Below are 18,145 nucleotides of genomic sequence, written 5' to 3' on the forward strand. Positions count from 1 at the left end.
CCTTCTGACTGCGACACCTGCTACTCCCAACTAAGCTTAAGCAGCCAACCAATCATGACCAATAATAAGCTATCCTTTTAAGCCAGTGTGTTTTAGGGTATGTTTTGATTAGTGTGATAGATAAGTGTAACACTCACTTATGGAGTGGGGATAATAGTTCCTGCTTTTCCATATGTGTTTTAAAATTCAGTTATTGATGTGAAATCACTTTCATAGAATAAAGCACTACATAACATTTCTTTTTTAAAAAAATTTATTTATTGGAAAGGCAGAGTTATAGAGAGAAAGGGAAAAAGAGTGAGAATCTTCCATTTGTTGGTGGATTCTCCAAATGGTCACAACAGCAGGGGCTGGGCCAGGCTGAAGCCAGGAGCCTGGAACTCCATCTGGGTCTCCCATGTGGGTGCAGGGGCCCAAGCACTTGGGCCATCTATCTGCTGCTTTCCTAGGCACATTAGCAGGGAGCTGGATTGGAAGTGGAGCAGCCAGGATTCCACAACCAATGCTCATATGGGATGTCAATGTAGGCAGCAGCTTCATTTGCTGCACCACAATGCCAGCCCCTATTTTGCAATTAAGTTAAAACCCTTTTACATTCAACAGAGGAAAGGTCATGCCTTGTTTCTCTTAAAGATATACCTTGTTCTCTGGTAGGGAGGGTGTGAGTATCTTACTCTCCACTAATTTGGGTCTTTCTTTGCAGGCATGAAAACTTCTCAGGGTATCTACAAAATTGGTGTTATGACAGTCTCACTGTGCCAAGAACACAAGTATCTCCTCACTCTGTACTCAAACTCCCTAGCACCCCAGCTTTCACTCCCACTCCAACCGTACGCACTTAGTTTCTTCACAGAACAAAATCCTGTTCCTGTAACCGATCTTTGTTCGTCCAAGGCAAACTGTGATGACTGTGCCTCTGGATAAATGTTCCTTTAACATCCATTCTTCCTTATTATGAGGTGTTGGAAGTGGTAGTACAGGCATCACTATGGTGAATATAGAGGATATACTGGTTAACAATACAGACCACGGGGCACAGGTGTTCTGGCGCAACGGTGAAGCCCCACTCGGAACACCCATATCCCATGTCAAGAGTGCCTCCTCCAAGTCCTGGCCCCTCCACTTCTGAACCAGCTTCCTGCTGATGTGCATCCTGGGAGGCGGCAGGTAATGGCTCAAGTGCTTGAGTCCCTACTACCTGTGTGGTGACACCCAGATGGAGTTCTGGGATCCTGGCTTCTGCTTGGTTCAGTCCTGGCTGTTGCAGACATTTGGGGAGTGAACCTATGTGGAAGAGTCTCTCTCTGCCTTTAAAATAAAGTAGAAATGGGAAAAAAAGAATAGAGACATTGGGTTTGACTTTTTAAAAAAATTTATTTATTTATTTGAAAGAGAGAGAGAGAGAGAGAGAGAGAGAGAGAGAGAGAGAGAGAGAGATCTTCCATTCACTGGTTCACTTCCCAGATGACCACAACAGCCAGTTGGGCCAGGCTGAAGCCAGGAGCTTTATCCAGATCTCCCACTTGGGCCATTTTCTGTTGCTTTGCCCAGGCCATTAGCAGGGAGCTGGATCTGTAGTGGGGCAGCCGGGACACCAACTGGCACCCATGTGGGATGCTGGTGTTGCAGGAGGTGGCTTTACCCACTATGCCACAGTGCTAGAGTTCTTACTGGTTGTTTGACCTTTATCGTATGTGTTTAATACATTGCCTGACATGCATGCAGTAAGAGCCATGGACTAGCTATTATTATACCACTTGGTTGCACAGTTTGATTAGTTAGGCCAACCAACCAAGATTCTATTAACCAAGCAATTGTTCAGATTTCAAAAGGGAAATATTTTGTCTGATGTTCGAAAGCATTTTCAAAATTATGCTTCTATTTAACAGTATGGGAAGCTGAACAAATGACTACTTAGAACTCAACTTTCCCAGGCTCTACAGGAAGTCGTTTTAAAATCCAGTCTCTCAGTAAGCTAAGTTTAGGAGGACCAACGTTCCTAAAATGTAGTGAACATCAAGGCAGTGTCTGAAACTTGGAACAAAAGGCTATTTCTTTCTATTTGTAGCGTTTCCCCGACATGATGCGTCCATATATCTTAATGTACGTAGAGCGTTCCTAAGTATTTTGATAACTGGAATGTTCACTAAATGGAAAGTTATTCTGAAGAATGAAAACCAGACCTAAACTAGAGAAAAATCTGGATTAGCATGAGTACTCTAGTGGCTACAAGGGAAAACATCGACTTAGACCCACTTAACAAAATTTTACAATGCTGTCTCTGAGAAATGCATATATATAACCAAAGGTAACCCCACTTTTAAACCAAAGCCTCCGTTGTTTTATTTTTCGTCAGTATTGTTCCCGTGACCCATTGGGCATGTTTACTCTTTCTTTAAATATTAAGCCCTAAATGTAGGCACACCCTGGGAGAAAGAAAAAAATTTGGTGTCCAGGGCCTTTTGAGTCAGACCTGAAAAACATTTGGGATAGAATCACTGAGCAGGGTGAGACAGGAGAGGAGGGTTGAAGCACTTTTAATCACGAGAGAGTAAACAACAGTATCAAATCAGGAACAGCTCACCCAGTGGCTGCTGTCCTCCGGCCCTCGGCTCAGCCTCCGCCACCCCCCTGCCTGCGTACCATGAGCAAAGTGCAGGGAATCAGCAGCTGTCCCTATCGTCACCAGGTGGTAGGAAGGGGATCTAGTTAGAGGCCACGGCAGTCTGGCCATCCGCCCAGGTCTGTGTTTCTATACAAAGTCTTCAGTGGGGATTCCAGCTCCAAAAGAGGAACCGTGCAGGAGCCGGGAGCTGAGCCGGCTTGCTCCATTCAGGTGGTCCGGGTTTAGAGCCTCAGGGCCAGGGCAGTAAGGGAGGACAGTCCAGAGCCAGCAGAATTCACACGCAGCCAGATCCGGGTTGGAGGTGGGTGCAGAGAGGGCCAGGAGAGGCCTTGTGGCCCCGTCCCGAGTTGTGCCCCAACCCAGACAATGAAACGCATGCATTTACACACACATACACGCATGCACGCATACACACACACACACACACACACACAAATAACATTATTTAAAGGACCTGGAGGCTATTAAATACAAAATGGCAGAGTTTTTTTTAAAAAAAAAGTGAAAATATTTGCTTCTTTGATTCTCCTCAGTGCCTTGCAGTCCCCTAGTCACAGGTGTGTAGATGTGGGGTGGCCCAATGGGCGCAGGTCACCAGTGGCCCTACAAGTCCATGTGTACTCGAGTTCCCATACCAACCACTTCACTCTTCAGCCCAGTGGCTGCCTCCCATGTGGCCGTTCACACAGCTGGCCCCGTTGCTGGGGCAGCTGCCCTGCGGGCCCTTTGTGTAGGCCGCCACGTCTTCTTCCTCTGAGCTGCTCTCCACGTCGCTGCGGTCATCCTTGGACACCTGGGCGGCACGAAACCAAAGGCAGCAGAGTGAGGATAGGGTTTTCTGGAGAGGATCAGAGGCAGATTAAGCGCACAGAGCCCACATCCGAGCCCTGTTCCCAGTCTGGCCTACTTTCTGGCGACATCTGACTCCCGAGTATTATCTGGAGCACGTTGTCAATGTGCTTTGCCTGCTTTCTGTTTTCCTCTCTTGTCAGCTCTGATTCTGTTCTCTACGGAGTAGAAGATGCTTTGGGAGAGGGAGTGGACCTCTTGGCTGTGAGAACTGACATCATTCATGGAAGCTCCAGTTACCCCTTTTCCTTCTACACCTCAAAGAACAAGAAAGTCCAAGTCAAACAACACATATGACAGTCACCACTGCTTCCGCCTTCTGGTGCTGTGGATACTGCTTTATGCCTATTGGTTACCCTGAGTTTGATCTCCAAACCTGATCCCTAACAGCTCTAGCAGAAGTCCTACTATTCCTGGGCTCAAGCATCACTATTTCATGATACCACACCCCCATCTTCTCTCCTCTCCGATCATCAAGGTCACTTCTCTTGTGACACTCAGTACCCACAAGGTACGTGGTACAGTGGGGAAAAAAATGGATGGGCAGTTAGTGAAGAGGATGTCATCGGCCAACCTACACCTCCAAGTGAGCTTTTTTTTTTTGCAATTTCAAATGAGGAGTTTGGATAAGAATAGTGTTTCCGAATTCAAGCTACCCTGCAAGTCAAAGGTATTTAAAGTCCCATGGATCTTAAATGTGAAGAAGAAAAACCCAGGGAGACCATTGGCAGACTTCTGACCTCTGAACTCAAGGATAATAAATGTATGCTCAAAACCAAAACTGAAAAGTGAGTGAGAGGAAGGAATCAAAAAGAAGCAAGCCACAAATGCTGCTCCCAGGAAGTGGCCATTTATTTTGGGTCAGTTCTGTGCTCAGTGGTTTATTACAGCTGTGGACTTCTGATCGTTAGAAAATATTCATCAGAGGGCAGAACGTCTCCACACATGAGGGAAAAGGAGCTTCAAAAGCAAAACAAAATAGACTCAATTCTTGCTTCCAGTTAGGAAGGGAACCCGGCAACCCCAGCTCCAGTCACGCACAGCCCCCCAAGGTCAGGAGAGAGGGGACGCTGGAGACAGATCCGGGGAACAGAAGTGAGCAGGAGGAGCACCACGGTCCGGCAGGCACGCTTCCCCCGATACTAGAAGCACAGATACACTTACATGCAAGAGATGAAACTGTCCAGCTCCCACCAGGCATAGAGAAAAGGAAGGAGGTGAGAAAAGAGTGGAGAGTACAGAGTCTGGATCTAGTCCTTCCTGGACAGGCCACCTGGTCAGGAAAGAGAAGCAGAGGAGAAGAGAGACGTCCAGTAGCCACAGCAAGCTGCACGCTCTGAAACCCATTACGGTCTTGGAGAACAATGACACAGGAGAGCGTAAACACCCAGGCCCCATTCTGCCCAGCTGTCCTGGAGCCCGCGCCCTTCTGGCAGAGCCCCGCCACCTGGGATTCTGTGTCCCGGAGGCTGAAAGGCCTGGCTGCCTGGCCAGCAGGCTGACTGCTTCCCAGCTTGCAGGACCCAGGGGTGCGTTTCTTACTGATGGCATCTTTCTTTGTGCTCGTAGTCTTTTACACCAAATGCTTAGGGTCCCTGCCTCGTACCAGCAAGGGGTGAGGCAGGTAAACAGTTCTTCACGTAGACTACATCATGAGTATCACAGCATGATCATCTTGGTGTAGCTTAGAAACCTCAACACCCCACTCCAAAGCACTCTAACGATCGGCCTCTACGCAGTTTATATCTGGGTGCTCTGCCTGTGGTTGCCTTTGAGAAAAGGCCCTCATGCGGAAAAGAAAAATGCGAAATCCCTGGAAGTAGGGCAGCTAAGGGGCAGGACATGGTGAACGCCACCTCTCAAATTCTTTAACAACAGCCATTTTTTTTTAAAGATTTATTTATTTTACTTGAAAATCACAGTCACACACACATACACATACACACACACACAGAGAGAGAGAGAGAGAGAGAGAGAGAGAGAGAGGTCTTCCATCCTCTGGTTCACTGGTTCACTCCCCAGATGGCCACAACAGCCGGAGTTGCACCGATCCGAAGCCAGGAGCCAGGAGATTCTTCCAAGTCACCTATGTGGGTGCAGGGGCCCAAGGACTTGGGCCATCTTCCACTGCTTTCCCAGGCCACAGCAGAGAAAAGGGTCGGAAGTGGAGTAGCCGGGTCTCCAGCCGGCGTCTGGCGCCCACATGGGATGCCGGCACTGCAGGTGGTGGCTTTACCTGCTACGGCACAGCGCCAGCCCCATGACAGCCATTCTTAAGAGACAGGAAGATGGTAGATCTTGCTTCTTGCATCTGTCAGGCCTCAAGGGCTAAACATTCATGCTGACAGAAAAGTTAAAAATTCTGGAGCCCTGGGGCTGGTGCTGTGGTGTAGCAAGTAAAGCCACTGCCTATGGTGCTGGCATCCCATATGGGTGCCAGTTTGAGTCCTGGCTGCTCCACTTCCTGTCCAGCTCTTTGCTATGGCCTGGGAAAGTAGCAGAAGACGGCCCAACTCATTGGGCCCCTGCAACCATGTGGGAGACCCAAAAGAAGGTCCTGGCTCCTGGCTTCGGATTGGCCCAGCTCCAGATGTTGCGGCCAGTTGGGGAGTGAACCAGTGGATGGAAAACTTCTCTCTCTCTCTGCCTCTCTGTAACTGTGTTTCAAATAAATAAATAAATCGGGGCCAGTGCTGTGGCGCAGTGAGTTAATGCCCTGGCCTGAAGCGCTGGCATCCCATATGGGCGCTGGTTCAAGACCCGGCTGCTCCAATTCCAATCCAGCTCTCTGCTATGGCCTGGGAAAGCAGTAGAAGATGGCCCAAGTTCTTGGGCCCCTGCCCCACGTGGGAGACTCGGAAGAAGCTTCTGGCTCCTGGCTTCGGATCGGCACAGCTCTGGCTGTTGCAGCCAATTGGGGAGTGAACCAACGGATGGAAGACCTCTCTCTCTCTCTCTGTAACTCTTTCAAATAAATAAATAAATCTTTAAAAAAAAAAATAAATAAATAAATAAATAAATCTTAAAAAAAAAAAAAAAAAATTCTGGAGCCCTAGGCTTTGTGCTTGGTGAGCTTGAACAGATGGGACTCCCCAGGCTACAGAGCAAGAGATGGCCTGCGGGCTAATGCCCATGTTCCCACACAGCCCAAAGAAACCATCTCGCATCCTCACCTTTCCTCGGATCAAGGCTTTGAAAGCAATTCGTGCAATAAGGTAGGACCAGATGACATGTAGGACCTGTAGGATCAGGAGAAGGCCATTGAAGAGCCACCAGGAAGGATAGGGCCCGATCATCTCCCAACTCTCAAAGAGGGTCGTGTTCAGAATCCTGGAAGAGGAGTCAATTGTCAGATTCTAGAGTTAAAGCCGGGCAGAGCCCTGTGTGCTTCTTCCCCATACCTTACATCAGCTGAAGTTCCAGGGACAGGATAAAGGAGAGGAGGGGACTACAGGGTATTCTACTTTTTTTTTTAAAGATTTATTTGAAAGGCAGAGTTAGAGAGAGAGACGGCGATCTTCCATCTGCTGGTTCACTTCCCAAATGGCAGCAATGGCTGGTGGTAGGCCACAACAAACCAGGAGCCCAGAGCTGCTTCTGGGAACCCCATGGGGGTATGCAGGGGCCCAAGCACTTAGGCCATCTTCTGCTGCTTTCTCAGGTGCATTAGCAGGGAACTGGAAGGGAAGTGTAGGGGGATGGTCTTGAACCAGTGCCCATTTGGAATGCCGGCATTGCAGGTAGCAGCTTAACCAGCTATGCCACAGTGCCAGCCCTCAGGGTTTTCTTTCTTAAAGATAGTAGAGATGTAAATCTTATGAATGGATATAAGGCACATTGTTAAGCATGTCAGATATGCAGAGGTTCAAAAAACTGGATCAGTAGTAGGTGCATCCAAGATAGTACATAGATGATTCCCCCAGAAGAAGCAAAATTTCCATTCCAGAGAGTCATCGACTTTGCACCATAAACTGGTGAATGTAGAATTGTGTGTGGCTGGGGCTGGTTTTGTGACAGTGGATTAAGCTGCCACTTAACACACCTGCATTCCACATCGGGGAGCTGGTGTGAGTTTTGGCTACTCTGCTTCTGATCCAATTGCCTGCAAATGTACCTGGGAAGGCAGTAGAAGATGACCCAAGTATTCGGGACCCTGCTACCCACGTGGAAGACCTGGATGGAGTTCCAGGCTCCTGTCTTCGGCCTGGTCCAGCCCTGGCTGCTGCAGAGGGAGTTCTATGGAGAGTCAGCTTAGGTCAAGGAAAAAGCAGGACCCCAGGGTTCTTGGTGTTCTCTATTAGCTGAAGGGTATCACTACTAAGATACCTACCACAGCTCCACAGCCCTGGCACCTACCAGAATGGATAGATTCCTAGACGAGTGACCACGAACACAGCACTGAAGATCACAAAAAGGGTGTCACAGAGCCTCTGATACTTGGCATAATTTGCTAGCTTGGCCGCCTGGAGAAGGGAAGGTAAGAATTGAGTCGGGGGAATCAGTTCTTGCATAGGAAGAAAAGGACAGAAAAGGATGACGACCAAAGAGAAGCCGGATTCTCACCTCCAGCAGGAAGTCTGAGGCATCATGAAGACACATGACCAGAGTCCCCACCCGGACCATGTTGTTGATGTAAGAGAAGGTGATCAGCCCGATGGTGGCCAAGTGATGCACAAACATAATCAGGAAGTCCTAGGAAGGAAAGGAAATAGGTGAGGTGCGGGCAAGGTTGTAGCAGTGCTAGTCAAACCATCACCTTGCATTATTCTCTGAGCATCTGAGCCTGCCTCTTGTAGGTTCCATTCTGGTTAGAGTCTCCCTGAGGAAGCTGCCTAGCATTTGACCCAGAACGCCTCCCCCATCAGTGACTGACCCAGAGCCTATGTTAATGTAGCCCAAAGCACAAAACACAGCAATTTTCTTTGATGATCTTGCAAGTACATAGTCTATTATGTTTTAAAATTCATATACATATTTCAAATTATATTAAAATTTTAACAGGAGGATCTGTGTGCCCTGATCATAGGTAATGAGAGGCATCAAAACTGATTATTAAATTTCTATGTTAACAAAACTAACAGATTAGTTTCAAACCCATAAATGCTAACCCTGGTTACCCTCACCCAATACCACATTTAGAGATGCTGCAACCACATTAGGTCAGGTAGACATCACTGAGAACATGAAGACTTTGACCCTTCTGTCTAGTTGTATGAAACTTAAGTCACTTCTAGGGGCAGACACTGGCTCAGCAGGTTAAACCACTGCCAGTGAGGACAGCTTCCCACATGAGCCCTGGTTTGAGTTCCAGCTGCTCTACTTCTGATCCAGCTCCCTGTTAATGCATCTGGGGGAACAGCAGAAAATGGCCTGAGTACTTGGGCCCCTGCCATCTGTAGGGGAGACCTGGACCAAGCTCCTGGCTTCGGCCTGGCCTAGCAGCAGCCATTGTAGCCATTTGGGAAGTGAACCAGTAGATGAAAATTACCTCTTTCTCTCTTTCCCTCTCTCCCTTTTTCCCTCTTCCTGTAACTTTACATCCAAATAAATAAATAAATCTTAGAAAAAAAAGTCATTTCTGTATGGGCAAGTCAATTCACTTCTTTGAGTCTTTGTTTCTGAAACAAATCATAAAATCCCTTCTGGTTGACATTCTTTGAATAAGTGAAGTAAGTAAAATGGGAGGGAAAGAAAAGAGATTGGGGTGGTGGTGTCCTGGTGTCACACAAAAGCCAGAAGCAACTTTTCTAGAAATCAGGCCTTGATATCCTCAAGTCCTGATCATCTTCTGAGTCTTGTAAAGTATAAGAAGCACAGGCAGCACTCCTCTTAGCTGGTTCACGGTCCTCATCCTGGACAGCCCTGAATGTCTTCAACAGACGCGATTCTTAATCAAGTCTCCTTTCTGGGAGCGTTACCAAGAGCTAAAAGTTCTATCACACCTACTTTCCCCCTCTTTGGTGGGCCTGTTAAGGAGGAGAACCCCATCACAATGGCAATGATGGTAGCTGTTAGAAAGGAAGATTTAGTAAGTTAAGGAGTTGAGCGAGTCCATGTCCTCACCTTTCTTTTAATGTCTATAAATTGAGAAAACATGAGAGACCAATAGAAGGCCAATTCCATGACATAATAGTAGTAAAGTCCACTTGAAAGAGGCTGGAAGAGAGAAAGCAATAGTTAGAATACCAGCTAGTCAAAGATATATTCCATCTACACCACTTTCTCCTTCTCAGAGGACCAATATGCCCCCAATTATAAGACATCTTTCCTCTCCATCACCTCCCAAGATCTGCAGCAGCTAATAGATTTTTGGACTGGCATGAAGATTATTAAATCTCTTTTCTCCGCTCCTACACACACACACACACACACACACACACACACACACCCTTAGTACTCAACTTTTGGAGATGAGACATAGTTACTTTATACTATAGCCATCAATCAATACGTCTAGAATTCTGGACAATTAGTGCTTTTCAAGGAATTAAATTTACTCATGCTTTCCTCTCCCAACCCTCCAACAGTTCTCTCACATTTCTCCGGTATAGATTAGAACCAAGATGAACTGAAGGGAAGTCTACATTGTCCTTGATATAGACAGGACACCTGACCAGAAAGTACCTCACTACGTACAGGAAAATTACTTCTTTTCCCCGCCCTGGAGGGGAACCTGGAACAAAAAGCTCACTGGATTTCACTGCCACGGGGGCTCCAGAAACACCCAGATTATCCTCTCAGTCTCCCTAAAAAAATACTAGGGCAAATGCCATCTGTCCTGGGACTAACAATGCATTCTCACCCACCCTACTTTGTACACATACAACGGGACTTCAAAAAGTTTGTGGAAAATGGAATTAAAGTTTATCTTGGTAGAAAAAAACTTTGGAAATCCATGCATAGGTTTTGTGGTTAGCATACATTTCCCATGAACTTTCTGGTCCCTATCTCGAAATGGCTCAGGTCCTACCTGATATGGATAGCTGTGCCAGCACTGTCGGGTGTCCCAGAACCAAGGGGACTGAAAAGATAAAACACATCATCCAAGTTAGTCCCGGGACTCTCAAACATCTTGCTTCAAGATCTCCCCGGTGTATTCCCCTTCTTTCCATGCTATGGGCTAAAGAGGAACACAACAAAGAATTGTCCTTGACAGATTCTTTTTTTTTTTTTTTTTTTTTTTTGGACAGGCAGAGTGGACAGTGAGAGAGAGAGACGGAGAGAAAGGTCTTCCTTTTCCGTTGGTTCACCCCCCCAGTGGCCGCCACAGCCGGCGCGCTACAGCTGGCATACCGCGCTGATCCGAAGCCAGGAGCCAGGTGCTTCTCCTGGTCTCCCATGAGGGTGTAGGGCCCAAGTACTTGGGCCATCCTCCACTGCACTCCCTGGCCACAGCAGAGAGCTGGACAGGAAGGGGAGTGACCGGAACAGAATCCGGCGCCCCGACCGGGACTAGAACCCAGTGTGCTGGCACCGCAGGCGGAGGATTAGCCTAGTGAGCCGCGGTGCCAGCCTCGACAGATTCTTTATGAATCTCTAAAGGATTGAAAAATGGCTAGGTTATTCTTCTACAAGGAAGTGTTATAAACACAAAACTATGCTATGAGATAAATAAGGACAGGAAGAACTCGAGGGTAGTTCTGGGAAAACTATTACTACCTGGGATATAAAAACCTGGGAAGCAGGAAGACAGTGACACCATGCAGCAGTCAACAGAGGGGTTGATTCCGTGGTGCATCAGCATAAACTGCTGCTTGCGCCGTTCGCATCCCATATTGGAGTGCTGGTTCAGGGCTTGGCTACGGCTTCTGATCCAGCTCCCTGCTAATGTGCACAGGAAAGCAGTGGATGCTGGCCACCCACATGGGTATATGGAGTTCCAGGCTTCTAGCTTTGGTCTGGCCCAGACCTGGCTGTTGTAACCATTTGGAAAGTGAACCAGTGGATGGAAAAGATACCTCTCTGTCTCTGTCTGTTACACTGCCTTTCAAGCAAACAAATCTTAAAGAAACAAAGCAAGGGGCAAGTGTGTGACACAGCAAGTTAAGCCACTGCCTGTGATGTCACTGCCTCAGATCCAGCTCCCTGCTTATTTAGTACTGGGAAAGCAGCAGATGGCCCCAACGACTGGGCCTCTGCCACACATGGAAGAGCCAGATGGAGTAACAGGCTCCTGGCTTCAGTGTGGCCCAGCCCTGGCCATTGCAAGCATTTGCGGAATAACAAAGATAGATCTCTCTCTCTCTCTGCCCCTCCATCTCTCTAACTCTGCCTTTCAAATAAATAAATAAATCCTTAAAAAACCAAGAGCCCTCCATAACAGGTTCAAAAACCAAAAGAAAAAATTCTCAGTGAGGACATTTAGCCTAGCGGTTAAGAAGCTCTCTTCTGAGGGCCGGCATTGTTACATTTCGCCAACTGCTTGGGACATTGGCATCTGTATCAGATGTATCGAACCATCTGTATCAAACTTGTACTCTGTTCAATTCCTGGCTGCTCCACTTCCAGTCCAGCTCCCTGCTAATTTATCTAGAAACACAGTGGAAAATGGCTCAGCCAGGTCTCAAACCGGCACCCATATGGGATGTCAGCATCACAGGCAGTGGCTTAACCCATCACAACATAATGCCGGCCCCCAAGATGGAATTCTAGACTCCTAGTTTCAGCCTGGGCCAGCCCTGGTCATTGTAGCCATTTAGGGAATGAACCAGCAGATGGAAGATCTCTTTCTTTCTCTGTCATTTTGCCTTTCAAATAAATATAAGTATTTAAAAAAAAAAAAAACACAAAAGATGCCTACTTCTTATATTGCAGCACCTGGATTTGATACCCAGCTCTGCTGCTAACTCCCAGCATTCCTGCTAATGAAGACAATGCGAGGCAGTGGCAATGGCTTAAGTAGTTGGGTCCCTGCAACCCATGTGGTAGACCTGGATTGAGTTCCCATCTCTTTGCTTCAACCTAGCCCAGCCCTGATATTGCAGGGAATTTGGAGAGTGAACCAGCCGATGGGAGTTCTCTGAATATCTGTCTCTTAAATAAATAAATTACCAAAATAAAATAAAAATCTCTAATGGAGTTAATTGTCCATTATATCTATGCTGTTGAATTTATTACTATTAAATTGCTCGTTATATTATTTTATCCTTTCAATGTCTGTAGGACCTATAGAGATACTCCTTCTCCCTCATAGATAATTCCTATTTTCTTTTTTTCCTAAGAGTTTACCATGTTTTTTTAAAAATAATTAATTTATGGGCCGGTGCTGTGGTGTAATGGGTAAAGTGCCGCCTGCAGTACCAGCATCCCATATGGGCACCAATTCTCGTCCCGGCTGCTCCACTTCTCATCCAGCTCTCTGTGATGGCCTAGGAAAGCAGTAGATGATGGACCAAGTGCTTGGGCCCCTGCACCTATGTGGGAGACCGGGAAGAAGCTCCTGGCTCCTGGCTTTGGATCTGCACAGCTCTGGCTATTGTGGTCATTTGGGGAGTGAACCAGCGGATGGAAGACCTCTCTCTCTGCCTCTGCATCTTTGTGACTCTGCTTTCCAAATAAATGAATAAATCTTTTTTAAAAATAATTTATTTTTTTATTTGACGGGCAGAGTGAGATAGATCTTCCATCTATTGGTTCACTCTCCAAATGGCTGCAACGTTAGTTTATCAATTTCAATTAAATTTTTCAAAGAACCAACTTCTGGCTTTATTTTACCAATTGGTAAATTATTTCATTAATTTCTACTTTTTAAGATTTATTTTCTCCCTGTAACTTACTTTGGGTTTATTTTACTCTTCTTTTTCAGATTAGAAAGTAGAAATTTATATCATTAACTTAAACCTTTCTTCATTTTAAATACAAAATTTAATGCTATGAATTTCCACTTTAGTTTACTTTAGCTGTATCTATGCAATTTGATATATTTTCAGCATCGTTCAATAAAAATATTTTATAATTTCCCTTGCAATTTCTTATTTGACTCACAGGCTATTTAAAGAGTTAACTTCAAAATACTTTCCATCTTATTATTATTGATCTTTTTTTTTTTTTTTTGGACAGGCAGAGTGGACAGTGAGAGAGACAGAGAGAAAGGTCTTCCTTTGCCGTTGGTTCACCCTCCAATGGCCGCCGCCGTGGTGCGCTGCGGCCAGCGCACTGTGCTGATCCGATGGCAGGAGCCAGGTGCTTCTCCTGGTCTCCCATGGGGTGCAGGGCCCAAGGACTTGGGCCATCCTCCACTGCACTCCTGGGCCATAGCAGAGAGCTGGCCTGGAAGAGGGACAACCGGGACAGAATCCGGCGCCCCGACCAGGACTAGAACCCGGTGTGCTGGCGCCACAAGGCGGAGGATTAGCCTGTTGAGCCACAGCACTGGCCTATTATTGATCTTAAAATAATTACATTATGGTTAAAGAATACATTCTGTAAGATATCAATACTTTGCAGTAATTTATCAAGACTTTCTTTATGGTCCAGCACATGGTCCAAGGTGTTCCATGTGTACCTGAAAATGATATTTATTCATCAGCTGTCGACATGGTAGTCCACGAATGTCAACAAGGTCAAGTTGGTGGATCACGCTGTTCATTATCTTTTACATCCTTAGTGATGATGTTTTTGGTCTACTGATTTAGCCAGTTACCGAGGGAACAGCATTAAAATCTCCAACTATGTGCAGTCGTCTATTTCATTCCTTCAGTTCTGCCTAGTGTTTGCTTCCTCTATTTTGAAGACAACGATTATATCATTTAGAGAGAAACCATAGGGTACAGGGGAAAAATATGCAATCAGGAATCAAAAGGCCCAGAATTCTTTGACTTTGACACAAGTGAAAAGGAAGAATAATACCTGTTTCACCCACTTGGAAGGGGTGAAATTGATTCCATTTCTCTTTGAAAGAACAGGATTAAAAAAAAAAATTTTATTTATTTGAAAGGCAGAGTTACACAGAGAGAGAGAGAGAGAGAGAGAGATCTTTCATATGTTGGCCCACTTCCTAAATGGCCACAACAGCTAGGGCTGGGCCGGGCTGAAGCCAGGAGCCAGGTCTCCCATGTGAGTGCAGGGGCCCAAGCACTGGGGCAGTCTTCCATTCTTAGGCTGCTTTCCCAGGTGCATTAGCAGGGAGCTGGATGGGAAGTAGGCTGACACAAGAACAGGGTTTTTGTCAAGCACTTGGTAAACCATCAAGCACTATTCTAATTTAATTCTTTCTATTGTTATTAGAATGACAAGAGGGCTCATGAGGTCACTGAAGTCAGCCCCCAGAGGTAAGGCAATCTAGTAGCATACAAACCTGGGCTGCAGGCATCACAGAAAAATCTTAGGGAAACATAAAGATCTAAAGGAACTTAACTGTTATCTCCAGAGATCTATACATGATTAGAACACAATCAGAAGGCCAGAGAAAGTTCAGACTCACCGACCAGAGAAATCTAATTCCGTAGCAGAATATACATAAATAAAAAGTGAATCGCCACCTGGGTGGGCAAAATGTACAGGTTAGACAAACGTCTAGTCAGCAGAAAGTCGCTGTGGGAAGCAAAGACCGCAGATCCAGGGAGAAGACAGTTATTCGTGAGCCTAAGTCTTCCAGAATAGGGGCAAATACCGTTGCCTAAAAACCAGTCTCCTTCCAGCCTCTGCCTATAGCAGACTTCCACAAGTACATATTGGCTTTAACACACTTTTCTTCCCTATCAGACACCCTGGTATAATGCTAATGTTTGTCTTTGCATGGCATGACTAATACAATACTCTGCTCCTAAGGCTGATTAGTGAAAACCACGCGAAATGAAGGATTATATTTCCTAGTGGAGAGACATTTCCCACAAAAACATCACTTAAACTGCTGACCCTATCAAGATGTACGAGAATGTGCTCCTCTATCTACCTAAGTGCAGTTACAGGAATTCACTCCCAGTCTATCTGGGTAATGGGAGCCAAATAGAACCACATCTAGCTTTGTAGTAAGCATATACAAGGTACGAAGGGCCACATGTTTGCTAGTTCTGTTCTTTTTTTTCCCTGTAACAGGCTAAGTTAGTCCTCCACATCCACTGACTGTTATCCTAATAATAGAAATGACTTCCAAAAAGGAAACCTCAGTTCAGTTCTATCCCTGCCCACCTCCCTCTGCACACCTACATGCTTTCACAGAATTTAGTGAGCGTTGGGGGCTTGTTCTGATTCCTCCGATGGCGAAACCAGCATTGGATTTTTCGGACATCCCAGTCCAGTTGCTTTGACAGGCCCTCCAGCCTCTGCTCATCAGGATACTGTAGATATATGACCAGAGTCAGAATACCCATTTTCCCTCACACCCCTCATTAAATCTTTTTGACCAACCAAGTGGCAGAAGGGTGATACTAACATTGGCCCAACTGATGGTTACCACTCCAGGTTTTATCCCAAAGTCATTTTTTGCAAGAAATTCTAGCTCTTAAGCTAAGGGCCTTAACTGCTTACTTACACACATCCTTGTTTGGTCTTCTCCCTCCAGTCCAAGCTGAGTTAAAAAAGCACATTCAAAACCCAAACTGTAAAGGCTGCTTGTACCACCCCCATCCTGATTATGCAACTAAGCAGTGACAGAAGCTGGAGCAAGGAAAAACAAAAATAAGATTTGACACGATTTTGGGTAAAAGGGGGTGCAGATGGCCGCTGGGCCTAAAATTCAAAAGCGTAAACTTGACCATGTAGGGGCCCCTGGCCCACAGGGACTTCTCTAAGGTGATGAAGTTCTCCTTATGGCTGTGAAGACTACCCAAATGTTAAAGATCATCCCATTCTGTCCTTACCTCCTCTGCCCTATGGAACAACCCCTCACATGAGTTTTCCTATGTCCTTGGCCACTTACCTTGGTGATAGATACGAACACCTTTTCAAGGATGGCATTGGGTTGGGCCTGATAAGGTCCACTGTCCTCGATGCCAACATGGAGTGCACAGGGTTTAGCAATAAATCTGCAATGGAGAAAACCCAAAAGCCAATTCTAAATAGGGTTTGCTATACATGAAGGATAGATCCTGATTAGTGGACTGTTGGGAAGAAAACAAGGAAACAAAATGGGCAGGGAGCTAGAACTTTTTGATTTTGTCCTGGATTCTACCACTGATATACTTGAGAACTGACCAACTGATGAAATACTGGGCACGCCAGTGCTGAGGCATAGTGGGTAAAGCCACTGCCTGCAGTGCAGGCATTCCATATGGGCACCGGTTAGAGTGCTGGCTGCTCCACTTCCGATCCAACTCTGCTGTGGCTGAGAAAGCAGTAGGAGATGGATGGCCCAAGTGCTTGGGCCCTTGAACCCGAGTGGGAGACCCGGAAGAAGCTCCTGGCTCCTGGCTTCGGATGGGCGCAGCTCTGGCAGTTGCGGTCAACTGGGGAGTGAACCAGCGGATAGAAGACCTCTCTCTTTCTCTCTGCCTCCCCTTTTCTTCTCTGTGTAACTCTTTCAAATAAATAAATAAATCTTAAAAAAAAAAAATAATGGGAGGTGGGCATGTAACCTAGCAGTTAAGATGCCCACATCTCCCTTGCAGAGCCTTGATTCCACACTTGGCTCTGGCTCCTGACTCCCACCTCCTGCTAACAAAGGCCCTGAGTAACCGAGTTCCTGCTACCCACAGAAGCCCTGGAATGCATTCCTAGCTCCCAGATTCAGCCTGGCCCAGTCCCTCTGAAGGTATCTGAGGAGTGATCTAGCAGGTGGGAGATCTCTCTGCCTCTCAGATGAATGAAGATCAAATAGAGAGTGAGGAGAGAGAGACATGTTGGAATGTAAGCTCTCTTTTCTGACTTGTCATAACTTATTGAGCTTTGGAATCAGAACAACTTAGATAAAATCACTATTCTACATTTACTGCATACATGACTCTGGCCAAGTTAAGCCTCAGTTTTTTCATCTATAAGCAGAGGAGAATATCAATCCCCTTGCTACTCAGTGCATGGTCCACGTCAACAGCGTTACTGGCATTTCCTAGAAGCTTTTTAAAAACACAGAATCTTGCCAGAGCTGTGATGCAGCAGGTTAAGTCTGCCTGCAGCGCCAGCATCCCATATGGGCGTTGGATTGAGTCCTGGCTGCTCCACTTCTGATCTAGCTCCCTGCTGATGGTCTGGGAAAGCAGTGGAAGATGGCCTAAGTACTCAGGTCCCTGCACCCGCTTGGGAGAACTGTAAGAAGCTCCTGGATTCAGATCGGCTCAGCTCTGGACGTTGCAGCCATTTGGGGAGTGAACCAGTGGATGGAAGACCTCTTTCCCAGTCTCTCCCTCTCTGTAACTCTGCCTCTCAAATAAATTTCAGCCTGGCACAGCTTTGGCCACTGTGGCCATCTGGGGAGTGAACCAGCAGATGGAAGATCTGTCTTCCACTCTGTGTTAACTCTTTCAAAATAAATAAATCAACCTTAGCAAAAGAATCTGGGGATACTGTCCAACTGCCACCTAGCTCTGCTGCTAGCAGGTGTAGGGACTCATCTCAGGACTTGGTCTTTTCTTTTTCTAGCTAGCATATGTAATGGCTCAATACGCTATTTCAGAGAGAAAAAAATGCGTAATTTTGAGCCCTATCCCAGCCCTGAAATATCAGAATCTGCATTTTTAACAAGCTCCCCAGGTGACTCATATCCTATTCAAATGGGAGCACTTTCTACTTTTTAAT

The 18,145-nt window shown here is 46.2% G+C and overlaps 1 protein-coding gene across 7 annotated transcripts in view; it reads right to left on the bottom strand.

Annotated features, from left to right (window-relative positions):
* Nucleotides 1-2,521: 2,521 nt before the first annotated feature.
* The window catches only part of CERS5 (ceramide synthase 5), a 35,233-nt gene continuing 19,609 nt past the window's right edge, over nucleotides 2,522-18,145 (bottom strand). Inside the window, exons 2-11 of one of the 7 annotated variants that reach the window (XM_070052214.1) lie at nucleotides 16,335-16,440; nucleotides 15,623-15,753; nucleotides 14,898-14,955; nucleotides 10,446-10,496; nucleotides 9,539-9,631; nucleotides 8,039-8,167; nucleotides 7,832-7,938; nucleotides 6,649-6,805; nucleotides 4,640-4,748; nucleotides 2,522-3,419 (exon numbers count right to left, since the gene is read on the bottom strand). In XM_070052214.1, coding sequence (XP_069908315.1) covers nucleotides 3,406-3,419; nucleotides 4,640-4,748; nucleotides 6,649-6,805; nucleotides 7,832-7,938; nucleotides 8,039-8,167; nucleotides 9,539-9,631; nucleotides 10,446-10,496; nucleotides 14,898-14,955; nucleotides 15,623-15,753; nucleotides 16,335-16,440 — 955 coding nt within the window. In that variant the 3' untranslated portion in view covers nucleotides 2,522-3,405. Of the gene's footprint in view, nucleotides 3,733-4,303; nucleotides 4,436-4,639; nucleotides 4,749-6,632; nucleotides 6,806-7,831; nucleotides 7,939-8,038; nucleotides 8,168-9,538; nucleotides 9,632-10,445; nucleotides 10,497-14,897; nucleotides 14,956-15,622; nucleotides 15,754-16,334; nucleotides 16,441-18,145 lie in introns of those variants that run through there. The other 6 variants (XM_070052216.1, XM_070052219.1, XM_070052218.1 and 3 more) reach the window with 6 other exon arrangements.

The sequence above is a fragment of the Oryctolagus cuniculus genome, chromosome 11 (assembly GCF_964237555.1).
Source record: "Oryctolagus cuniculus chromosome 11, mOryCun1.1, whole genome shotgun sequence".
NCBI lineage: Eukaryota > Metazoa > Chordata > Mammalia > Lagomorpha > Leporidae > Oryctolagus > Oryctolagus cuniculus.